At 56.1% G+C, this 23,966-nt stretch overlaps 2 protein-coding genes and 1 long non-coding RNA gene across 10 annotated transcripts in view; 1 reads left to right on the top strand and 2 right to left on the bottom strand.

The window, feature by feature from the left end:
* Positions 1-1,721: 1,721 nt before the first annotated feature.
* Positions 1,722-7,326, bottom strand: CACTIN (cactin, spliceosome C complex subunit). Of its 2 annotated transcripts, none has more exons than XM_068173967.1 (10): positions 6,953-7,326; positions 6,129-6,612; positions 5,207-5,302; positions 4,608-4,753; positions 4,356-4,518; positions 4,134-4,251; positions 3,716-3,908; positions 3,268-3,390; positions 2,865-3,157; positions 1,722-2,404 (listed from the first exon to the last, which is right to left on the bottom strand). In XM_068173967.1, exons 1-10 carry the CDS (start codon positions 7,297-7,299, stop codon positions 1,914-1,916), a joined length of 2,454 nt encoding a protein of 817 aa, XP_068030068.1. In that variant the 5' UTR covers positions 7,300-7,326; the 3' UTR covers positions 1,722-1,913. The 2 variants fall into 2 exon arrangements, with proteins under 2 accessions (XP_068030068.1, XP_068030069.1); XM_068173968.1 differs by having other exon boundaries at positions 2,865-3,133.
* A 2,148-nt stretch (positions 7,327-9,474) lies between these two features.
* Positions 9,475-23,966, bottom strand: part of PIP5K1C (phosphatidylinositol-4-phosphate 5-kinase type 1 gamma) — a 50,546-nt gene continuing 36,054 nt past the window's right edge. The window contains exons 9-19 of one of the 7 annotated variants that reach the window (XM_068173969.1): positions 23,198-23,281; positions 22,644-22,692; positions 21,605-21,689; positions 20,755-20,916; positions 20,567-20,596; positions 19,668-19,809; positions 19,365-19,397; positions 16,931-17,035; positions 16,536-16,668; positions 12,340-12,423; positions 9,475-11,482 (exon numbers count right to left, since the gene is read on the bottom strand). In XM_068173969.1, the coding sequence (XP_068030070.1) occupies positions 11,480-11,482; positions 12,340-12,423; positions 16,536-16,668; positions 16,931-17,035; positions 19,365-19,397; positions 19,668-19,809; positions 20,567-20,596; positions 20,755-20,916; positions 21,605-21,689; positions 22,644-22,692; positions 23,198-23,281 (910 nt within the window). In that variant the 3' untranslated portion in view covers positions 9,475-11,479. Of the gene's footprint in view, positions 11,483-12,339; positions 12,424-15,796; positions 16,075-16,535; positions 16,669-16,930; positions 17,036-19,364; positions 19,398-19,667; positions 19,810-20,566; positions 20,597-20,754; positions 20,917-21,604; positions 21,690-22,643; positions 22,693-23,197; positions 23,282-23,966 lie in introns of those variants that run through there. The other 6 variants (XM_068173970.1, XM_068173974.1, XM_068173971.1 and 3 more) reach the window with 6 other exon arrangements.
* On the top strand, positions 11,481-13,833 carry LOC137463072 (uncharacterized). The gene is made up of 2 exons (XR_010993844.1): positions 11,481-12,176; positions 12,240-13,833. It is a non-coding gene; the product is annotated as an uncharacterized lncRNA (long non-coding RNA).

The following is a 23,966-nucleotide window of genomic DNA, read 5'->3' as shown; positions in this document are numbered from 1 at the left end:
CGCCGTGGCAGCTTGTCCCGAAACGTAGGGGAGATGTGGAAACCTAGGAGGAGCACTGAGAGCAGCCAGGTCAGGGGAAAGCCGTCAGGGGCTTCTGCCGAGTACAGACCCTGATCTGGCCCCAGCACATGCCCAGGGGCTGCAGCAGCTCTCGGGGCTCAGGCTCCTCTGCCTGCTCAGTGACTCCATCCAGGGCCTGCAGTCAGACATGCAGGGAAAACGCCGTGCCTGGAAGAGGACATGGACCCTGTTCCGGCTGGAGATACAGTGGGACGTTTTTGGAGAGTTCCCCCACCTCTGTGTGTGCCCAGGAGGGAAAGGGACGGGCTATGGGAAGGGAGGCTCTGCCTGGCAGCTGAGCAGGGAGGGCACCAACCACCAGCTTTGGCGTTTGGGTTTTTTTCCCGTTTCCTCCGCCCTGGCCAGGCCTTCACTCACTTCCTGCGCTGAGCCCTAAAACCCCCCTGCATAGGCAGCAGCTGGAAATAACTGCCAGGAAGGAGAGGCCAGGGAACGTGTCCGGTGCAGCTGCTGGCCCTGGCGATGTCTGGCAGCATGGGGAGGGGGTACCCACGTGCAGGACCAAGGCATTTGGGATCCTCCCCCCCCCCATCTGCAGGCAGGCCAGGCCCCACAAGTGTGGGTGACCAGGACAGGAACGGAATCCTGAGCACCTCAGCACCAGGTCCCATGGTGGCTGTGCAGCTGGATCCCGGCAGTAGAGCCAAGACAAAGCAACACCCCTGAGCCACGGGGCAGCCCCCAAGGGCTTGGAGGCCCCTGCACAGAAGGCTTGACTCTGCCCGAGTGCTGGGGGACCTGGGCAGCCCCCTAAGTCCCTGCACCATGGGCCTGTACTGGGGAGGGGCTGGATGCAGGTAGGAAATGGCCTCTTGGTGAAGCCAGGGCAGAGGCTTCCTGCACCCCCGGGCACTGAACGGCCACATCCTGGGGTTGGGAGGCTTGTGGGGATGGAGCCATGTGGGGTGATCCCAGAGGAGTGTAGCTGTGCCCATGGTCATCATCTGGTGGGACCAACACCAGCCAGTCCCACCTCAACCCTGAAGTGCCCCTAAGGTGCCAAAACCCATCTCAACATCACTAGAGGCCCTCAGGAACCCCTACCTCATCAACAGGATACTGGAGAGTGCAACTGCTTCTTGCCCAGGGCAGGCAGAGCCTCAAAGGCATGGTGTGGGAGGGACTGCAGGCTCTGGAATCCGGATTTTCCCCTGTAAGGAAATATCCCAACCAGCATCCCTCTCCTCTGCTCCACCACAGCAGGCGCCGTGCAGCACTAAAGGCTCCCATGCCCCAGCCAGGACTGAGGGATGTGGCACTGCTCCCAGGCTGAGGAAGCCAGATCCCAGGGGACGATGTGCCAGGAATGGGGCCCGGGGGAGGCTCAGGGGCCCCTCTATGAAGCAGGACACAGGGCAGTGCTGAGCTGGTGCAGTCAAGGGCCCTGTGACTCCAGCTGGGGAGCAGCAGCTGGACTGGCCTGGCACTGATAAGGGGGAGGTGTTGGGATTGGGAGGAGGCTGGAGAAGGGCAAGGAGCACACGGGGCTGACTCTGTTGGGATGGGGTAACAGACGCCAGCGACACAGGGGTGAGGACACCCAGCCCAAGCACTCCCCAGGGGAGTTCCCCATGCTGGCCCAGTGTAATACTGGCTGGTGATGTCATCCAGGAGCAATGGGGGTGCCCATGCCCAGGATCTCATGGCTAAAACAACCCTTATTTTATTTATACCAAAGTCTCACAGTCTTTCATGATAAATGCAAGGACAGAGAAAAGCCTCAGGAACAGGCCCAGTGCTGGGCCAGGCCTTGGGGCCATGCATAGAACAGTGTCTGTGCCACGGGATGAGAGCCCCTGCCCACCCGACAGGTGTCCGAGGGTGCTGAGCCCTCACCGGCGGTACCGGTAGCGCTTGAAGTGGAACCAGAGCTGGAAGATGCCATTGGCAAACTGGCAGCGGAAGCCGTGGCGGTGGGAATACTCCCACTCCCTGTTGACGATCTTGAAGGCGATGTCCTCATAGGGTGGCCCGGCATGGAAGCGCAGGATGGCGAAGTCCTTGTTGTCCTGGCAGGCCTCCAGGAAGTACTCGGGAGTCGAGCGCTTGTCAATGAGATCGGGGTAGAAGATGTTGAACTTATAGCCCTGCACGATCTTGGGGGGAGGGTTGTCGAAGTCGTAGTGGGTCTGGTTGTACTTGTTCCACTCGAAGCCTGTGTGCACACGGTTGAAGAAGCGGGGCTTGCGGGGCCGGTACTTGTCAGCCCACAGATAGGCCTTGCCCGTGAGCGGCATCTCCACGCTGAACTGCGCCTCGTCCGCGCCCATGCCCTCCTTGGCCTTACGGAAGAAGATGTCGTCGGTGCTCTCGGAAGCATCACCTATAGGGGAGGAGAGGTGACATCAGGTTCTGCAGTGCCAGCCAGGCCTGGGCCATGCGACACTGCTCCAAGACATGCAGAGAGAAGGAGCTGCTGTGCAGAGAATGCACAACTGGATACAGGAATGCACGGGCTGCCCTGTGGTCTCTGAGTGGCCACTGGGCTGAGTTGTGCAGGAAAACTCAACCAAAACACCCCTCCTGCCTGTCTGCACCCAAATACCTTGGTGGTACTGAGGCAGGTCCCCCAGGGAACAGCAGCAGCCTGAGCACCAGCTCCCTGCTCTGGCCCAGGCCACAGTGCCCTTTGCTCTAGGGGCACCCCTCTGCCAGGTCAGCTCTGGGTGCCTGACCCAGATCCAGCTCTTGCCCTTTCCTGAGGGCAGTGTCCCCTCCAGTCCTGCACATCCCCCATGCTGGGCAGGCTGCAAAGGTGGTGGGCACAGGGCCCTGGGGCTCACCTGTCACCTGGAGCTGCTGGCGCAGGAGCAGCAGCCGGTGCGTGTCCTCCTCGGCCTCCAGCACGTGGGCATCGAAGGGCAGCTCGTTGGGGCCCAGCAGCCGGGGGCTGTACTTGCCCGCGTCGTAGTCATCCAGACTCTGCTGGATCAGATCCTCCTCCATCAGCACGGCCTCCCCCTCTGCCTCTCCTTTGGCCTCTGTGTCCTGCTCTGCCTCTGGCTCTGAGGATGGCCCTGGCTGTGCCTCAAGGCTCTCCTCGGGATCCAGCCTGCATGGAAGGGAGAAGAGAGGACTGGGACGGGGATGGTACCCTCGTTGGCTGCTCACCTGAGCTCTGCCTCGGGAAGGGTGAGGGCACAAGACTGCCTTTGTGCCTAGGGACAGGCCCAGGCGTTTGCTCACCTGTCACTGGGGGAAGCCGGCTCCCGCTTGATGATGGGGAAGAGTGGTTCACTCTCCACACCCTGCTCCTGCTTCAGCTTGTACAACTTCTGACGCAGCACGTCCTGGTGCCGCTCCCGCAACCTGAGAGAGGAGAGGAGCTGTCGGGTCCCACCCAGCAGAACCACCTCACTCCCACTGCCCAAAGCTTTGACACCCACCTCCATGGGCAGAAACCTGCTGGGCTTGGATGGCTTTGGGCTGAATAAGCCCCAGCTCAATTCTCTCTTGGAGACCTCACTAAACATCACCACTGCAGAAGGGACTGGGGGTCCCACCCTGCTCCTCTTGGAAATCAGCCATCTCAGAGAAGGCAGAACATCCTCCCCCACTCCCTCCTCCAACTGGCTTTATGTCTCCCCAGCTCTGCCCACGCCAGGGTCTGCACTGCCCCACTTTCTGCTCTCACCTGGCCCGAGCCATGTAAGCCTTCAGCTGCTGCAGGAGGCTCTCCCAGTACCCGATGTCCAGGTTGGGCCCTCCCGCCCGGATCTTGCTCTCGATGCCCTGGTACAGGGCTTGCAGCTGGTTGTACGTCTTCCCCTTGAACACGGACTGCACGTCGGAGCTGACCGAGGCGTTGACACCATCCCGACGCTCCCCTGGACAGGCGAAGGCAGCCGGTCGGTCTCCAGGCTCTCAGCCGCACTCATCCCGGTTCTGCTGACAGGAGGCCAGCGCACCCCAGCCAGGGACAGCTGCCAGACCCAACAGCCTCCATCCAGCAGGTCCAAGAGAGCCCCTCTGAGCCTGAGCACACAGTGCCCTGCGTGACCCACCACTCAGAGTCCCCGACACCCCACACCAGGCTCTGCTCTCCTGCTCACCTGGTCCTCCTTTCCCGGAGGCCTCCAGCTTGCGGAGCTTGGCTATCTCATCCTCCGTGATGATGGTCATGTCCCTCCAGAAGTCCACGTTCTTTCCTTGCTCCAGCTCCATGTACACCTGCAGGCAGAAGACACATCAGGCACCTGCTCCACACCAGGGGCAGGAGAGCAGAGCTGGCAGAGAAGCTCTGAGCCCAGGCAGAGGGGCAGCAGAGCAGGCACCTGGATGTCCTCCACCAGGTCCTCCATGTCGGAGACAGTCAAGCCGTTGAGGAAGGTGTAGGGCTCGTGCATCTCCACAGCCAGGTCATCGTCCTCTGCGCTGATGTACTTGGCCAGAAGATCGATGGGTTTTGCCCTCCCATCCCGAATCCGGATCTTAGACCTGGCCAAGGCACAGGAACAGACGGGGACACTGAGCAGTGCCATCCTCTGCTCCCTGCCAGGCCTGGCTCTGAGCAGGTGCACACCTACCGCAGCTTGGCCTGCTGCAAGTGGAAGTTGTCCTCCTGCTCTTCCCAGGTTTTGAAGTGCTCTGCCTCCTTCTCCCGCTGCAGCATCTCCAGCTCCTGCTCCCGCATGGCTTTCTCCCGCTCCCGCTCCAGGCGCAGCTGCTTCACCTGCCCAGGGTGACAGAGTGGTGAGGCCACTGTGGATGGGGCCCTGTGCAGACAGCACAGACACCTGCTCGAGGACACAGCCAGGACATGACCTGTCCCTGAGTTGCCTTGGCTCCTGCCATCAGCCCAAGCTCCTGGAGAGTGGGGAGCCAGCGGGGCCAGGTTGCCTGGGCTCACTGCCAGCCCTGTGGGAGACAGGGGACACAGGCACAACCGAGTGCCTCAGTGTCATGACCCGGCACTGTCTTCCTCAGCACCTCGTGAGCTCCTGGGCTCAAACCTAAGGCAAGAAGTTTCTCATCCTGGAATAGCAGAAGCCAGGGTTCTATGGCCCCCACAGTCCTACAAGACTAGACACACCCAGGAGAAGAAAATGGGGACTTCCCAGTGAGAACCAGGCTGTAAACAGGGCTCTCTGTCAGACGGTGACATGGAAAGGACATCTTATCCCACCTTCTGCAGCTCCAGACGATTGTCCTCCTGGATTCGCTTGTTCCTCTCCTTCAGGTCCTTCTCGTCCAGATGGCTGATCCCTTTCTTTTCCAGTGCCTTAAACAGAATGGCAGAGGGAAGCTGTGAAACCTAAGGACCTCCACAGCCCCTCACTGGCCAGCAAATGCTACTCCCTTCACCCATTTCTGCTGCTCGAGTGAGGTCTGATCCTGTGGAAAGTCTCTAAATCACTCAAACGCTGCTCCTGAAGCCCCTCAGCAAACCCAGGCTCAGCCCATATAGCCCAACTGGCCTGGTGAGGTGAATGCCAGCACAACGGCATCATGGAATCATGAGGGAAGGGACCTGAAAGATCATCTTGTTCTACCTCCTGGGCTGGGACACCTTCCACTGTCCCAGGCTGCTCCAAGCCCTGTCCAGCCTGGCCTTGGGCCCTGCCAGGGATCCAGGGGCAGCCCCAGCTGCTCTGGGCACCCTGTGCCAGGGCCTGCCCACCCTCCCAGGGAACAATTCCTGCCCGATATCCCATCTAACCCTGCTCTCTGGCAGTGGGAAGCTATTCCTCTTGTCCTGTCTCTCCAGGTTCTTGTCAAGTTCCCCTCCAGCTCTCCTGGAGCCTTTGTTGCCACTGGAAGGAGCTCTAAGGTCTCCCCTGAGCCTCCTCTTCTCCAGAGAGCCTTGTCTTCCCCCTAACCCTGAGCACTCCCAGCTCTCTACCATTCCTACAGCAGAAGTGCAGCATTCCCGTTACCATCTCCATGTCCCTGACCCAGTAAATGCCACCCAGCACTCAGTAGTTCCAAGGCCCTCTTCTGCCCTCAACCCAGCCTATCTCAGCACCTGGATACAGACCCCAGCTGAGGCACAGACCCCCCTGACTCCCGCCTGCTCCATTTGGCTGCAGGGCCAGGGCAGAGCTCACCTTGCTCCAGATGAACGTGCCCAGCAGGTTGTTGTCCCCGAAGGGATTGTCGGTGTTGGTGTAGCCCATGTACTCCTCACCCCAGCCCATCTTCTCCCGCTTCTTTCTCTCCTTGGCCTCCTTCTTGGCCAGCCTCCGTGCCCGCTTCTCCTCGGGCGTCTCCAGGGCCTTCATCAGAGCCGCCTGTTTCTTCTTCTCCTCCCTCAGCCTCAGCCGCTCCTGCAGGCTCAGCTGCTGCCCCGGCTCCTCCCGGGGCCGCGCCGGGGAGGGGGAGCTGACGGAGGACACGGAGGACTTGGATCCATCCCTCCTGCGGCGCCGCTCCCGGCTCCGCGCTGCCCTGTCCCGCCCGCGCTCCGGGCTGGAGCCGGAGGAGCGGCCCCGAGACCGTGAGCGCTGTTTCCGCCGGTCCTTACGGTGCCGGTCCCGGCTGCGGCTTCTTTTCCTCTTTTTCCATTTCTGTCTCTCATCGCCGGAGTCCGAGCTGGGGGGGCACAGCCGGGCTTCAGCGGGAGCAGGGCACGGCCGTTCCGGGCACGGAGCGTCTCCCGCCGCAGGTGAGGCCGGCCCAGCAGCGGCGCCGCCGGCAGCGCCGAGACAGCGAGGGGCACCCGCACCCCCGGCCCGGGACCGCCCGCCCGCCCCCAGGGCCCGGCCCTCCCCGAGAGCGGCGGGACCGAGCTCCCCCTCCCGGCCCCGCCGGGCCCGGCGCTGCGGACAGCGGCCGGATCGGGCCGCGCGGGTCCCGGCACGGCAGCCCCGCTGCCCCGGGCCCGCTCCCCCACTGCCACGGCGCGGCCACCCGGGGCCAGGTGCGCACTCACCCCGAGCTCGGCTCCCGGCGTCGGCCTCGACTCGGGCTCCGGCTCCGGCTCTTGCTCCGGCTGCGGTGTCGCCGCCCGTGGCTCCCGGAACGCGAGCGCCCGCGATCCCGCTCCCGTTCCCGGTCCCGTTCCTTTTCCCGGTCCCGTTCCTTTTCCCGGTCCCGCTCCCTTTCCCGGTCCCGCTCCCTTTCCCGGTCCCGCTCCCGCTCCCTTTCCCGTTCCTTTTCCTGGTCCCGGTCCCTTTCCCGGTCCCGCTCCCTGTCCCGGTCCCGCTCCCTGTCCCGGTCCCTTTCCCGGTCCCGCTCCGAGCGGCCGCCCCGGGCCGGGCTGCGCGACCCGGAGCCCATCGGCAGCGGCGGCTCCGCCCCGGGGCCTCGCGGGGCCTCAGTTCACGAGGCTGCCCCGCCTTCCGCCTGCGCCCGCCCGGCCCCAGCAGCGGCCCCGGCGCAGACAGGCGGGCCGCGGGCAGCCCCGTGCCCAGGCCGGCCGTGCCGCGGCGCCCGCGCGGGAGGGCGGCGGAGAGCTCAGCACGGAGCGCGGAACGCTTCACCGCAGCGGGGCACCGGGCTCTGCTCCTCGGAGAAGGAGGGGAAAAACCCTCACAACAACCGAGAGAAGAAAAACAGCGCCCAGGCCTCGAGCCCCCGGAGCAGAGACGGGATCACACCCCAGCACCGGCGTCCCCGCCCGGCCGCGCCCCCGCCGCCGGACGTTGGGCACACGGTGCACGCAGCGCGGGCACGGACACGTGTGGGAACAGCCACAGCCGCGGGGACAGGGACAGGCACCAGGACAGGCTTGGCGCGGGTAGGCACGGACAGAAAACCCCTCAGACGTGACCCGAGGCGCCGCCTCAGCCCTGGCCTTCTCCTTGTCCGTTCGGGAGGCGCTGCAGCAGCGGCTGGGAACGAGAAGGGGAATGCGGGGGGCGATGGAGCCCTGTAAACACCTCTGCCTGCCTTGGACCAAGGCCTGTGCGTGCCCTGGCTTCACTAAAAAACTCCCCAACGTGCAATTCCAGCACTCATGGCCGGAGAGGCAGCAGCAACCAAAAGCTGCATCCTCTCTGCGCGTGTTGAGGGTCTCTACGAGCTCCTCCTGCGTTTGCCCCAGAGCCTTTACAGGAGCCTGACTGCAAACTCAAGGACGGAGATGCCCATTTTCTCCTGCCAACCCCGTACCTGGCAGGGAGAGCTCACCTGCAGCCCCAGCACCAGGCAATGGTCAGGGCATGTCCCACAGAGTCCGAGATCCCAGCTGGGACCGTGGGGATGAAGGACAGCAGTGGCACAGACCCGTGGGGGAAGGGGCTGTCCTGCGGGGTCAAATCTCAGAGTACAAGGACTCGTGGTGCCTCCTTTAATGAAGGAGAGCCCGGACAGCACCTGCTGGCTCAGTAAAAGGAGCCTGGCAGAGAACAGCACCTCCTGGCAGATGGAGGAACACTCGGAACAAGGATGCTCTTTCCCATGGGCAAGTGCTGTTCCTGCCCAGGCAGCACTAGCAGTGCCTGTGATACGCTCCAGAGCTTCTGCTACTCCCATGGCTGTGCAGAGGGGGCCAAGAATGAGCTCTAAAATCCAAGGTCCTTTCAGCCTCTGTGGGAAGCAGTTCCCCAGCACTGGGAACTGCTGGGACAGGAGGTGACATGGCAGGGATTGTGCCAGCTTGAACAGGGGCAGTTTCCATTTCAGAACAACATCTGCCTACAGGAAGATCTGTAGTCCCCTTGAGAAAGCTGTTCTAAGCCTTTGCCTTTGCTGATCTCCTTGTCCCCTTGAGAAAGCTGTTCTAAGCCTTTGCCTGTCCTCTTACAGGACCACCCCAGCCCATCCAGACCTGCTCCAAAGGGTCTGGCATTACCAAACAGTACAAGGATCATCTCAAAAAGGGAAGACAATTCTTTGAATCGAATGAACATGCTGCAGGAGCTCTGGGTTCAACCCCTCTCTCAGAACCCAAGCACAGCTCCAGCTCACAAAGCTCATTCTCTGGGACACTCCCTGCACACACACCAAGCAGCTTTAGAGACCCCCTAGAAATGAGGGGAAGGAATAAAATCTCCATCAATGATGCCTGAACCATCTTAAAAAAAGATGCTTGATTTCAGGTGGCTGGAAAGTCCTGATGAGGCCAAACCCTCCAGCCCCCGACTGAGGTGGTCCTAGGGCAGGGGCCTGGGTCAGAACAGCTCCAGCCCACCCTGGTTCTCCCCCAGAGCCCCCTCCTCCAGCACAGCACCCAACAGCAGCAGCTGCAGCAGAGATGTGGCTTCTGGCCATTCTACACACACTGCTGGAGGAAAAAGAGGTTGAATTTTTAGCTTTTTTGAAGCTCCTTGCCTTGAGCCCAAAGGCAGGTGAGGCTGTAGGCATTGCATGGCTCCCATTCCCCTCCACCAACCCCTGAGCCCCCCAGCCTGCAGAGCCCCCCGGGTGACACAGGAAGGGGGGATGGGACAGGAGCTGCAGCTGGGAGAACGAGCTGCCAAGCAGCGACAGAAAGGGGAGAGTTTCTTGAGAGACTTTTGATAGACTATTTGGTAAATACATGAATACATGAACAGCAGCAACTTGCACAATCCCCAGACTGTGCTCCCAAGAAGCACACCTCACAGCCTTCTGCATCTACAGGCAGGGAAGGGAAGTCCGGGTCCTGTATTCTGGGCAAGAAAAAAACATCAATTCCTGAAGCTTCTCACTAAGTTCAGTACAGTACAGTACAGAAGGAAGAGCTTCCCATCAGCCCATCTACCTTCTGGGACTCAACATAACTGCTCCTGAGTGCTGCTGTGAAGAGATTGTGGGGACTGAGGCCTGAGAGCGGGGTCCCGCTTCCCCACCCTTCCACCTGTAATCCCAAGGACAGTGAAGATTGTAAAGGGAATGAAGAGACTCTTTCTCAAGCGAGGTTCATAAAGTACACGAACAAGACCTGTCTCCCTCTGGTCTAAAGGATTTCCTGTTTTCTCTCTGGGAGATGGGGACAGGATTGCTGGATTCCAGACTATGCTATGTGTCCTGCTGATGGATGAGCCTGAACACTACCCCGTGACATCAAATTCTCTCACCTATAGCCCGCAGGCCTTGCAAAGCAAACCCTCTCAGACATCGGCAGCAGGGATTTCCACCAGCAGACGCGACCCCGGGCAACAACCAGTCACCCAGCTTTCTGTCCAAGAGTCCATGAGCACAGCAGTGCCGGCACAATTCCGTGACAGAGCCAGGCTCCCATTCCTGCCTCCAGTGAGCGGACGCGCCCTCGTGTCCCTGCCTGCCCTGAGGGGCAGAGGGGACGTGTGAACCCAGTGTCCGTGACCCCAGGGTACACCCACGAGCACGTGAGGGACTGAGTGGCTCAAGGAGGATGCAGGGTCTGGACAAGCTCCACGTGGGCTGGGCAGAGTGGGGAACTTGCCCTCCAACGCGGCCAGGCTTGGGAGGTGCCCAGTTCCCTTCTGTCCATGCCTGCGGGGCTGGAGCAGGCGGTGGCCAGTTGGATGAGGTGTGGACTCCAAACACAGAGGGAGGGGTGGCGCAGCAGTGCAGCACAGGGTGAAGGTGGAACCCATCACGACTTCGAGGAGAGCTGAGGAGTCCACGTGGCTGTCACCAGGAACTGTGTGCACTGTGTGCTGTCCCGCACAGTGGCACAGACAGGAGAAGTCACTGGAGAGTTTGGATCCAAGTGAATTGGCATGGCTGCTTTGGACTATGGTAACATGGGAGCAAATCTATTCCATGGCCTTTAATACATTTCATTTTCATAGCACCTTTCATCCCAGGGTTTAAGTGCTGTAACGGAAGCAGGTACTGTGCACCCATTAGCACGGGGGAAACCGAGGCACAGAGTGGTTTAGTGATTCGCCTTGGGCCACTTAGAAAAACCGTGGCAGTGTCTGGACAGCCTTCAACCTCCTGACTCCCTCAGTTGGTGAGACCACACTGCTGCCTCACACGAAGCCACTCCGCTCCCTGCCCTCCCCAGCAACGTGCTCCTACCCATTCTTCAGTGAAGTCTCATGCTCCTTTTTGATGCACAAATATATGACCAAAAAAAAAAAAAAAAAAAAAAAAGAGAGAGGAAAAAGAAAAAAAAAAGTGCAGTAAACTAAATGTTTAAAAAAGCACATTTGTGCTGTCTCTGTGCAAAGATAAAAGAAATAAATACATGATTAAAAAATTAAAAAGGTTCACAGTATCACACATGGATAGGTAGCTATGGTAGTGCACTTTCTGGAAAACACTGTGTTACTACCCAGGATTCTCTACACCCAGCTAGAACTCTCTGCTGGGAGCTGCGGGTGAGCGGGTGGTTTCTTTGCTGCCCATGTCTGGGGTAAGTAGAAATACATGGTTATCGTTTTGCTCCATTCTGAAACGCAGTGCCCGGGATCCTGCAGTGCAGCAATACTGGTGTCAGCAAGCTCTTCCCCATCCCACTGGAATGGCTGCATCAACGAAAAGGGAACACATCGACCTGCAGAGGGAATCGCTGCTCTCTGGGACTTCTGTGTCTGCATAGAGATTACTGCAAGAGGCAGAGAGAACAGAGTCACAGAATCATGGAATTGTTTAGGTGGGAAAAGACCTCCAAGAATACCAAATTCAGCCATCAGCCCAGCACCACCACCATGTTCACCACTAACTCATGTCCCCAAGTGCCACAACCACACATCATTTGAACACTTCAGGGACAGTGATGCCACCACTGCCCTAGGCAGCCTGTTCCAATACCTGACAACTCCCTTTCAGTCAAGACATTTTACCTAAGACATCCAACCTAAACCTCCCCTAGCACAGCTTGAGGCTGTTTCCTCTTGTCCTGTCCCTTTTTCCCTGGGAGCAGAACCCAACCCCCACCTGGCTGCACCCTCCTGTCAGGGAGTTGTGGAGAGCAGGGTCTCCCCTAAGCCTCCTTTTCTCCAGGCTGAGACCCTCCAGCTGCTCCTCATCACACTCGTGTTCCAGCCCCTTCCCCATGTCCACTCACTTCTCTCGACATGCCCCAGCCCCTCAATGTCATTCTGGTCGTGAGAGGAAAGAGGATCAACCCCTGAGCACCAGTGCCCATATCTGTCAGGTCTGTGTCTTGCCAGCTGCCCAGCACAATCAGATGCTGTTCTACATCCTCCAGAAATGGCAACGTGTCTGGGAAACCTGAGCTCCCCAAAGTTTTTCCTGCACCAAACAACTGGGAATAAGCCACAGCCCTTGCTGAGCAGGCCAGGGCTCTGCCAGCACAGAGCTGACCTGAGAGGCAGCTGGGCTCTGCTGCAGCCATGCAGGAGCCCCACGCTGCCAGAGGCCAAGCTGACCTTGCAGAGGGAAGCACAAACTCTGACCTCGACCCACCGGGCACCCGGCACACGGCTGTTGGACACTTACTGTATCGCTCTCCTCATCGGAGACAGAGTGGAGCTGAGTGCTATAGTGGAGCGGGGAGTAAACCCAACTCCTCTCGTCTGTCGGCTGCCAGAGTGGCCAGAGACGGCAGGGAGAATGCAGGGAGAGCAGCAGCAGAGCAGGGAGCAAAGGAGAGAAGAGGAAAAAATAAAAGGAGAAAATAAAAAGAGCAGGAAACAATACAGTAAGAACAGCTGTCCACCTGGAGGGAGAGCACTGAGCCCAGAGCCAGCTCTCAGCAGAGGAGCCCTCCTCATCCTCAGCACGTACTGGCTCCCTGCCAACTGGGACACGGGAGCTGTGCCAGCTGCAGTGGGGGTGACACACCTTCTCCTCTTGTAGGGACAGAGTTTTAGAGTTTTTGAGATGTCAGGGAAACCTCAGCTCCCAGCCATGGCATTGTCCCGGCTCCAGAGAAACTGAGAGATTTGGGAAGTGACTTACCTAAGAGTAGTGACAGCTCTGGGTTGCTGCTACCCACTACCAGCTCTCACCCTCCCATTTCCAGAGCCCTGTGCACGCTACAAACTGATGTCCAGGAGGGCTTTTACAGGGAAACTGGATTTGTTTGTTGTGCCTTCCTCCTTCTCTGCAGAAGGCAGCAGAGCTGGGGTGAGACCATGGAGGATGGTGGCCACAGAAAGGAAACAGTTATTGCTAAGATCATGGGGACAGTGGAGTGATGGGAACAAGTACAACACAGGAGGCAAAACACAACTGGACCCTGGAAAGAATGAGGGGAAGGAGGTGTGCCTTGAGGGACAGTTATCATAGCACTGGGAATTGCTGTGAGAAGACACACTGCTGCCTACACAGCACAGATTCAAGGGCTGGTCTCTGCTTCCAGTGTTCCCAGGGGGGCCCCATTTACACTGCAAATCGGCTCTTTTGTCTCCAGAGGAGTTCCCACAGATAAGAAACTGCCCCCTTTGACGCAGCCTGGCATTTGCAAAGGAAGAGAAGCAGAACTGGGTGTTTGGAAGAAGCCTGGAGTGTTCCCAGCCCAGGAACTGAGTGTGACAGTCTACAATGTACAAGGAACTACAAGAAGCCAGAGAAGCTTTGAAGCACTGGGCTCCACATGCTGAACCCCCCAGTAACTGCAGCTCCATTAGTAGAGACTGCTGGGAGGAAGGAAGGCTGAGAAGTCCCTGTCGGGAGCTTCTCACAGGGCTCTGTCAGAGGTACAGGAAACCTCCCCACCACATCAAGCTTGTCCTACATCCTTTTTCATCCATGATGGTTCATCCATCCTGACTGAACCACATGCTCCAGCCAGTCTGTTTCAGAGCCTTTTAGGAGCTTCGATGCATGCGGGGAGCTGCGGGAGATAAAGGAGCACCCACTGCTTGGCATTACCTCTCCCGGTGCCAGAGCAGCCAAACCCAGCTGAGGGGCAGGAGGGGCTGCAGGAGGTGTTACCTGTTTGCCCAGCAGCACCTTTCTCATGCCACCAGCAACAGCCAGGGGCACATTCCTGCCCCTGCTTCCCCATGCACCCTGCCTGTAACCTAAGTGGGAGCACCAGGCTGCACCAGCGAGGCCACCAGCACTGCCACCACGCCCTGGGAACAGCAGCTCTCCCAAAGCATTGAGAAGGTAAATGCTAAACTCCAGAACAATCTCAGCTCTAGATTCAGCCCCTAAATGCTCAAATGCCTCCCTGCATCTTTTGGAAAGGAAAATCCTCCCTGTTCATAGAACACCTTCAGTGAGGAGGGAGCACACTGGTGATGCTGAGAAGGGCTGGAGAGCTGAAACCAATCCTAACTCAGCACCAGCTCCTGCCTCATTTGGTTTATGCGCTGCTCCTCACAAGCCAAAACAGTTCTGTTTGCTCTTGGAGTTTTAGAACCTTCAAAACATCTTAATGGTGCCTTTAAAACCCTCTTCCTGGGCTGAGGGAGCTGAGCTTGACATCACCTACAGAAGCCCCTGTGCCTCTCTGGATAGATCTGGTACTAAGAATCACAGAACAGTTTGGGTTGGAAGATCACCTAATATCCCCCCTTGCCACGGGCAGGGACATCTTCCACTATCGCAGGCTGCTTCAAGCCCATCCAATCTGACCTTGAACATTTCCAGAGAGAGGGCAACCACAGGTTCTCTGGGTAACCTGTGCAAGGGCCTCACTGCTCTCAGTTTTCCCAAGGGCAGGGTGACACTACAGCCCATCCCAGGGTAGGAGCTGCATCACCAGTCTGCAGAAAAGGGACAGAGCTCATGATTCACTCAGATCCTACAAGGAGATCCACTGGTGTCATTTCAGTATGCTTCCCCCATTTCTGCTGGGCTGGTTCCTAATGCCCACTCAATCCAGAGCCCCAGCTGTTGAGAGAAATGGGATGCTGGCCCCAGTGTTTCAAAGCTGCAGCTCTGCTCCCCTACATGCTGTGCTGGCATGGTCACTTACAATCCCAGAGGAATGCGAGGTAGTTCGGAGTCTGCGCTGGCGGGGAGAGTAAATCCAGTACCTCCCATCTGTGAACTGAGTGGCCCCAGGACAAGTCAGGTGAGAAAGGAAACAGAGGAAAAAAAGGGTGATGTGAAAGAGAGGATGAAAGAGAAAGCAAAAAACAAGGGGTTGGGCAACTCCAGGCCTGAACGGGTGAGCAGGTGGGAAAGCCGTGCAGGGAAGAGCGGCGCCCATGCCCTGCCACACTCTGCACTTTTATTCCCTGGGGATAAAGAGGAGAATGAAGTGCTCTCCGGGAGCAGACTTCCAGGCATCAGATCACAGTCTCCTGGGACTGGCCAAATCCTCCTCTGCACACATCATCCCTTCACCCACCACCGCCCCTGAGCAATCCTGCAGGAGCAGCTGTGGTGCTACTTGAGCGCACGCGTGCAGCCTCACCTGAGCTCCAGCTCAAGTGGTTTTCCAAGGAGAGCGCCCATGGGAACTCAAATCAGCTTTTCCCTTCATCCCAGCAGTGATAAACACTCCACAGCACACAACACACATTTAATGCAAAACTCAGACTCAGATGAAGTATGAAATGCTGATGAGCAGTCAGTCACACTCTCTGTGAACACACTCTGCAGAATTTTCTCTTGGATAGAGGTGTCCCTCAAGCTGGGGGCACTCCATATGCCCAGGGACAGGGAGGAAGAGCAGCTGACCCTCACTAGAAGACACTTGCCGGGGAGCAGGCAGGATCTGCCTGCACACAGCTGCCATCCACAGGCAAGGAGGGGGCAGTGTTAGAGGAGCCGTTTGCATTTTGAACAGCATGCATCCAACCCCAAACAAGCTGTAAAACAGGGCTGATTCCTTCCACAGCTCCCACAAGCCTCAGAGTGACTCGGCAATGAGTGAGCAGCTCTGCAGCAGGGTCACAAGAGCCCAGGGAAAGGCCAATGCTGCATTTTAGTTTAGGAAGGAGCCCATCGCATGGGCTCAGGTCGTGTCCAGCACCGTAGAACCAACAGCAACAAGTCAGAGCAGAGAGGAGCTGGGCACCTCTTTTAATGAGGGTTCCAGTGCCCAGGCACGAGAGAGAGCTCAGCTCTCACGGGACAGGCACTCAGCTGTGCTCTGGGAATCCATGGGACAGGTACATGTTGCTAAAAAACCTCTTCTCTGGTCTGCAGAAGTTGCTCAGCCATTGTGGGAGCTGAGTGAGGACCAGCGCCAGGCTCCACGGCACTCTGCTGCCAACCACCAACTTACTCCCTGGCTCAGCACTAGACTCCCACTGCATCACCTAATGCAGCCTGCAGGGAAAGGAAAAGCCGGAGTTCACCAGAGCCCAAGGTCACCCTCTGCAACCACCTCCCTCTGGGTCTAGGCCATGTTTGTGTCAGGAAAGCAGCCAAGATCTCTGGCTGAGGAAGGAAGAACCTCTCTGTTGCACCCATATCACCTTGGCTCGTCCCAGGAGCAAATGTGCTGGCCTAGATAAACACTTATGCTTGGAAGTAGAGCAGCACAGCTACCGCTACATCCACAGCAGGAGTGCCACCTGTGTGAGCCCCACTAGATGCTATTCTGAGTTCTCCAAGTTTAATCCAGCTCCCTGCATTCAAAAACCCACCCAGCACCGAGGTCTCAAGGTGCTCCACACCAAGATGGTGCAGGGCAGCCTCTGCCCACCCGACTGCGTGGAACGGATACTGACAGCCTTGTCCAACCCTTCCCATCACCCCCCAAGGGTCAGGTGGAGAAGGTCTCTTACAAAGTATATGTCTGTGACTGGCACGTCGTCTTCATCCGAGGCCTGGCTGGCTGGCTCCGAGGCCTGGCTGGCCGTCTCCACCTCTACGGTGGCTGTGGATGTGACAATGGCACAAGCTGAAGAAGCTGCCTCTCTGCAGAGGGGAAAGAAATGACAGTCTAGTCACTGCAGTCAGGACGGGAGCAAGCAAAACGGATTTATTGGAGGAGCTTCTGAAGATGCTGTGCTATCACATCCTGAAGGGTCACGTCAGGGCAGGGCAGGTCAGTACTGTGCTCGGCGCCACCGAACACTCATAGCTCCAGCAAAGCTGGAGCCCAGCAAAGCCTCCAGCACAAGCAGCCACAGCTCAAAACCCACTGTATAGGCTCTGCTCAACACTCTAAAACACTCACTCTTTGACTTCTTCTTCAGGAGCTACAATCTCAACGTCACACTTGGGCTCCAGCTCGACACTGATTTGCTGAACCTCCTCCTGGACCCGCACCTCCTCGTGTGACCTAGAAACCAAAGGGGAGACACGTCCAAAGACTCAGCTGGACATGAGTTATGTATAGCCCTCAATTTTAGGTCAGCCTGAATCAGTCCAGAGCCAACCGAGCCTCTTGTGCTGCTCTGCCCCAGCACACAGCTGCTGCTGCTGCTATCGTGGCACTGGGCTCCCAGCACAGACTCAGTGGCTGATTTCAGCTCAGAGGGAGCACTCAGACCTCCCAGGGTTGAGGGTTTGGATAACCAAAACTCCCAGGAAAAAGTCAGTCCTGGAAGATTACAGCATTCAGGAATAAGGTGGGAAAGGAGGACAAGAGAAAAGGAGTTAAACAGCCAGTGGAGCAGGAAAGATGGGCCGTGTCAGATGGAGCATGGGAGCAAAGAACTGGCCTCCAGGGAAAACCTGTGTCCAGAGTTAGCCTGGCACCAGGCCAGAGCCTCTGACCTCTTCCAAGACTCTCAGCACACCAAAGCTGCTCCAGGGTTGAGATCAGATTTATCTGCACACTCTGGAACTGTTTCTGACAATCTTCACTTTAATACCTCATGCTATTGAAGTAATTACTTGTGCTAGCAGGGCTGGCTGCACTGTCCCCATGGGAAGGAGAAGCAGGAGCCTGCCCCGCTGAGGGGCAGCTGTCAGAGAAGGGCTGAGCTCTGGGTTCACTGACAGCATTGCCCTGCTCCGGGCTGGCTCTGACCAGAGTTGGGGCCGGTGGGCAGCACTTCTGTCCAGCTCCGTGCATGGAACTTGCTGCACTCTTCCTCGCAGGGCTGGACCTCAAACTTGGACTGAATTCCCCAGCAGACCAGAATAACCAGAGGCGTGACACATTCTTGAGCAAATTGGGTAAGGTTTTTACCATCTCAGCTCAGGAATATAAATTCTTGCTTTAATAAATTTGTGTCTGCAGTGGTTTTTACCAGGGGATCCCAGAGAGCTCTGCAAGTGCACAGGTCCCTACTCTCCCAGGAAAGGCACGTGGAGGCACTGGCCTTAGAAAGGGACAAATTAGGCAAAAAACAGCAAAGGTGGCCACACCTGCAGACAGTCAGTGTAGCTCTGGCAAATCTGTGACAGACAGATCTACTCTGACCAAGCCACTGAGCTCCCTGAACGCTCCCAGGTCACTCTGATTCACCTGACCCATTTCTGGATGAGCAGTCACATAGTACAGCAGCTCCCTCCCTCCAGGAGGTACCACTGAGTCAGGACTATTTTGGATAAGTCACTGCATTTGGCTCATGGGCCCCACCACCGGGGCCTGGGTTTAAGTCTCCAGTTTTCAGCAATTTCTAACACTAGATTCTGCAGGATATGAGGTGCTTCACAAGTCCCTGACACTTCTCACAGTGAGCAGGTCCCTGTCCTCCAGGGATAGGAATTTACCAGGATTCAGCAACATGCAGCATCCAGAGGTATTTTCATTAGGAAATACCATAGAAAGGGATTTTTTCACAGTGCTTGTCAACTGAATTCAGCAAATCACTCAAATCTTGGAACAACAGCAGATGGCTGTAACGTGGGGCAAACCCTCATCTTCCAAAGACCTTTCCTTCCAAGCACCAAACATTGACTGCAGTAAGAGAGGACATCAGCCTGTCAGGCTCCTCTGGCTATGGCACATTCTAGGACTGAGTCTCTGATGTAATTTCAAAGCCTACTACACCTACACAATAACCTGGAAAGGAGGGCAGAGCCAGCAGCATCCGCTGGCTCCTCGTGCAGATCCTGCTGACATGGGCAATGGAGTAATTTTTACTGCTGCAAAATAATTCCACAATAACGCACAATAATTTAATGATAAGAGCCTCTAAATCACACACCCCTCTGCAGCATTTCTGTCCTACTTTGTCCTTGGCTCTGAGACACCACAGGAGGAAAAAAGCCTCACAGATTTCTGAAAACACTGGAAGCTACTTCTGAGGGTGCTCAGTGCCTCACAAAGTCAAAGTCCTTTCCCTTTGTCCAGGCGATAAGCAGATGCTCAGAGGAGGAATGTTCCTGCTGTCAGGGCTCACTTTCTTGCTTAAAGGAACTTAAATGACCTTCCTTGACTCTGGTGCTGCGTGGTTAAATTTGGACAAGACTATTGTCCCCTTTCCTATCAAATAATTGGTATTTTCAAAGCACTAAGAGATCTGCTTTGCAAGGAAAATTCTGTGTAAGAAGTGGGGATCATCTGATTGCAGAAACAGCTCAGCGTCCATGCCAAAATCCTGGAGCTGCTGAAATTCCCACTCAGCCTTCTAAGCGACCTTTGCACAGGGATAAACGTGAGGTCTCTGTGCAGCAGAGAGAAGATGAGACAAGAAGACAGGAGACCCATTTCTCACCTGCCATCCTGCCCTGAGGAGTGTGTACGCCTCCTGTGGAAAGAAAACAGAAGAGTTTGGAGGAGCAATTTAAGCCAGAAATCCTGCACTGTCCCCAAATCTACCTCTACATCCCATGAGGGAGATGTTCTACTTAACAGCTGACACTTCTTCCAGCAATAATTAATCCCATCAAAGCTGCGTCTGCTTGCTCCCAGGAGAGATTTAATTAAAATCGGTCATTAGCATTCTAGAGCGTGGATCTGCAGCCCGGAGAGCAACAGCAGCCACTCGACACCAGTGGGAGCAGGGAAGTCTCCTCACCTGTACCTGGGCTGCTCAGAGGTCTCCGAGGGGGATCGCTCGGGAACAGAGAGAGATGTTGACGATAGTGTCGTGGCTATGGAGGCTGTGGTAGCTTCTTCAAAGGAAGGAGGAGTGCAAGGGAGCAGGTCTGGCCTGCCTGCTGGCCCACAGCAGGGCAGGGGAGAGGCAGGAAAAAGAGATGATTAAGTCAAACACCAACACTTCACCTACACCAGCCTCGTGCGAGGCTGTTCACCATGAACCTGCACACCCGCACTGGGGCTGGGCACTCAAACCACACACAGGCAGAAGTTTAGTTGGTCATGACAGCCTCTCCCAGGGCATCCTCTGGAGAGAGCCAGGCAGCACCACTTCCAGCACAACAGGCAGGGAACAGAATGCCTGTGACGATTTCTCACTGGTGACCAAAGCTGGATTAAAGGCTTGGATCACCAGGGATAAATATCCAAGTGAATTAAGAGATGAACTGAGTGTTCAGTGCTTTGCACAGGGAGCAATCCAACACCCATGCACTGGAAGAGCTTGTCCTCCAGCACTCAGCTGTAAATGCAGCCAGATGGAGTGAAGGAAAGGCAGCACAGAACCAGACCATTCCTCTGTTTTCCAGTGGCAAGATCCTGCCTGTTATAACTGCCCAAACACTGTCATTGGAGTGCTGCAGTTCCCAGTCACCCCCCAAAATCTTTTTTTAAAATGTAGAAAATGCAACTTTCTGTTGGCTTTGGCCTATGACTTATGGTGCCCCTTGGCACCAGTCATGTCTTCCAGCAGTGATGCAGGCAACCATTTTTACTGCAGAACCCCACAATGCTGCAAAGAAGGGATTTGGTCTCCTTTGATGCAGAGGTGTTGCATCAAGTACCTGCTGGTGCTGCGACAAAACAATGCACTCTTACCTTCTTCCCTGTCCTGGTTAGGTTTAGCACCTGCAAAGCACAGCAAGACATGCAATGAAGAGCTATCCATGAGGAAAGATCTGCAGTTGGTGCACAGTGGGGAACTTGATGAGAACAAGGGAGGATCCTAAAGAACTGCTAGAAAGAGAGGGTAACCACAGAGCCAATACCCTGAGCAGGGCTGTCACCTTCATCGTCGAGCGTGGGGTAGCTCCTGGCCGCCCGCAGGTCGTACTGGGTGTCGTCCTTCTCGGAGGCCAGCTGGCTGGCCGAGAACGCCGCCATGGGACCCGCCGTCTTCACGGCCAGCAAGGCACCGCGCCCTTTCTTCGAGGGGGACGACTTCAGAGCTGGGGGAGGGAGGGAGGCAGAGAAGGTCCAAGTACCGCCACAGCTGCTGTCACCCCGATGGCGTTTCTCCCTTCACAAGGGGAGGCTCTGCCCTCACACACATCCCTTCTGGACCGAACCCAGGTCAGGTGCATGGACTGGCTGAGAGCCTGAGCAAACCAAGGCAAGCTGTGACAATCTGAGGGCTCTGCAGTTCTCAGCTTTGCTCTGTATCGTGGAATGTTTTGGGTTGGAAGGGACCTTAAAAACCCATCTCATTCCACCCCCTCTATGGGCTGGGACATGGGCACTAGAGCAGGTTGCTGCAAGCCCCGTCCAACCTGGCCTTGGACACTTCCAGGCATGGGGCAGCCACAGCTGCTCTGGGCAACCTGTGCCAGGGCCTCCCCCACCCTCAGATTTCCTAACTTCTAATCTAATCCTGACTGATCAAAACAATTGCCCCTTGCCTGTCACTATCTGCCTGTATAAAACATCCTTCCCCCTCCTTTTTCTAAGCCCTCTTTAAGCACTGGAAGGGGCTCTTAAGTCTCTTAAGAGCCTTCTCCAGGCTGTACACCCCCAGCTTTCACAACTGTACCACTGCAAAATCCTGCTCAGGCTCCACCCCAGACTCCTTGTGAAGCCTGCAACAGCAAGGCCAAGGTAAAACCTCAGAGCACAGCAGCCCCTGAACTTGGTACTTACAGGAATTCTTTCGAAACACCGTGTTGGTCATGAATTTGAAGAACCTCTCTGCATAAAAGCTGGGTCTGTGTACTGACACCGTGTCCTACAACAGCAAGAAGCAATTGTTTAATTTTAAAATGATCCCTCAAGGCAGAATTTCTGTAACAACCAAAACAGTCTTTTTTATTCCAACATTTAGCACTGACAGAGCCTTAAAATGGAAAGGCTTAACTGAAACACTCTAATTAATGCTATAAATAACCCTGAAGCATTGCCTCTGATTGCATTTGATTATATTCTTGCTGTGATTTTATAATGGATTTTGGTGATTTTATTCCTTTGTAGACTTCCTGGATTTTCTTTAAACGCCGGCCTGATTGCATAAATGAAATTTCTTCTGGCTTTGCTGGCTGCCATTCCAATCAAACCTGGATACCTTTGCATGTCACACAAATACCCAAATTCAGCCAAGGGTCTCCAAACATTTCAAATGTTCTTGTTTAAAATAGTAAAACTGAAGCTCTTTCTGCTTCTGATGTTTGACTGTGCTTCCATGACTTGGCATTTCCACATTTCCTTTGCCACTTTAAGGGAAGCCAGGAAATGCAAGGCTGAAGAATGGTTTCCAAATCCAAGGTTGTTCTTTCAGAAACACACACCTGGCTGCTGCAGGAATGAAGCCAGCATGGAAACATGGAAAGGGATTAGCTGGAAATGGAAAGAGAGATTTGCTCTCTCATGGAAAGAGAGCTTGCTGAGGTGGAAACAGCCAGTCACCAGAGAGAACAGCACCGGGCTCCTGACAGCCCAGGAATCCTGGTGTCATGGGAGACAGGAGCAGGGGAGGAAAGCTGTGAGCACAACAGCTCAGCATGTGAGGAGCTGGATTGAGCAAGGAAACCTGGCTGGGAATAAATGGCACCACCCTGCTGTGCAGGAATGAGGGGCAAGAACTGCTCCTTTCAGCAGCTGCAGCTGTGCCAGGTCAGGCTCCAGAAATAGCCACCAAGTAATCCTGTGAGGCTTGGACAACTCCTGCCTCTACACAGGCACTCACCCCATCATGGACAAGGGCCTTCCAGGTGTGCTCTAACTTCTTGATGAACCTAATTCCAAGAAGTGGAGAGAGAAATAAAGATACAGATTCAGGCATGCACTCTGTACCAAGCCCCCTTTCATACCCTATAGGCAAGATCCCTGAGCTGCCAATGTCACCAGGACTGAGCTTTCTCCAGCATCTCCCCCAGGAGGTCAGGACTGCCGGGGAACACCACAGGGAAGGAGGAGCTGGGCTGGAAGAGGTGAACCTTCCACTCCTGGAGATATGCTTCCCACACTCAGGTGGGAAACTACTTCTTTATGAGCAGCTCATCATCCTGGACAAAGGGCTGTGTGTCCCCAGCTATTCTAAGGACGTGATGGAAGCCCACAGACAGCTTGGGGCAGCCATATCTACTCATCCTCACAGTCTCCAGGAGAGAACATGCCCCCTGCTTTCATTTGGTACTAAAAGAGGTGTTATCAGCCAGAAAAGGCACACTGTGTGGTGGTTTCTCTCCTCACCAAATATCAATTTAATGTAAAACCAACACACACTGCCAGGTTACCTACCTGTATGACTGCAGGATATCTATGATTCCTACGTGCAGCAGGAGACGCTCTCCTTTGCCATTCACCGCTGGGATCCCTCCCATCCTGCAGGTAAAGCAGAACTTCAGCAAGTGCAGCCTCAGCCAGAACACCTCTTACACCCAAGCTCTGGGGAAGGGCAACAGCAGCTGTGCTAAGGGGCTCTGGTGTGGTGTCAGACACATTCTAAAACCGGTGTGCTCACTTTGTGCACAACCATGGGAGTCACTCACTGACCTGGCCTGACCTCAGGTGTCCCAGGGTGACTGCCTGCATGGCCAAACACCACTGTCATGACAGAACCTGCACTGTGTGGCACAGCTCTGCCTGGGCCAGAAAGCACCTTGGAGTTTTCTCCTGCCTATTTGATTCTAGAGATCAGGTTATTTATCGGGTCAGCGAGAGCTGTTTACAGCAATAAATCCTTAAGGACAAAGGTATTCCCAGTCCCATCCACACTAATGCCATCCTGCCAAAGTGCAGCAGCCATCAGCACCAGCACACAACCAAAGCACAGGAATGCCAGACACTCCTTCAGGCAGCTGCTGCAATTATTGATGCTGCCTGAAGGACTGGAAACACCACAGTATTACCTCAGCTCTCAGGACTGTCCCTCCATCAAGCCCACAGCAGCTGGTTTCAGACAGCAGCAAGCAGCAGACTCCAGCATTCCTTGGCCCAAGAGCCAGGGAGCCAGGCAGAATCCCAGGTCAAGCACAGCACAGGCTTGGGGCAACCCCCAGCCTCCAGG

This window comes from Anomalospiza imberbis, chromosome 27, assembly GCF_031753505.1.
Source record: "Anomalospiza imberbis isolate Cuckoo-Finch-1a 21T00152 chromosome 27, ASM3175350v1, whole genome shotgun sequence".
In the NCBI taxonomy this organism is placed as follows: Eukaryota; Metazoa; Chordata; class Aves; order Passeriformes; family Viduidae; genus Anomalospiza; species Anomalospiza imberbis.
This window is presented reverse-complemented; position numbering and strand designations above follow the sequence as displayed.

What these genes read in the sequence shown, in the direction of transcription:
- CACTIN (XM_068173967.1), bottom strand. Translation starts at nt 7,299, where the DNA reads ATGGGCTCCGGGTCGCGCAGCCCGGCCCGGGGCGGCCGCTCGGAGCGG. An exon ending in GCACGTTCATCTGGAGCAAG is followed by an intron (nt 5,303 to 6,128) that starts GTGAGCTCTGCC and finishes ATTCTGTTTAAG; the next exon opens with GCACTGGAAAAGAAAGGGAT. An exon ending in ACCTGGTGGAGGACATCCAG is followed by an intron (nt 4,252 to 4,355) that starts GTGCCTGCTCTG and finishes TTCTGCCTGCAG; the next exon opens with GTGTACATGGAGCTGGAGCA.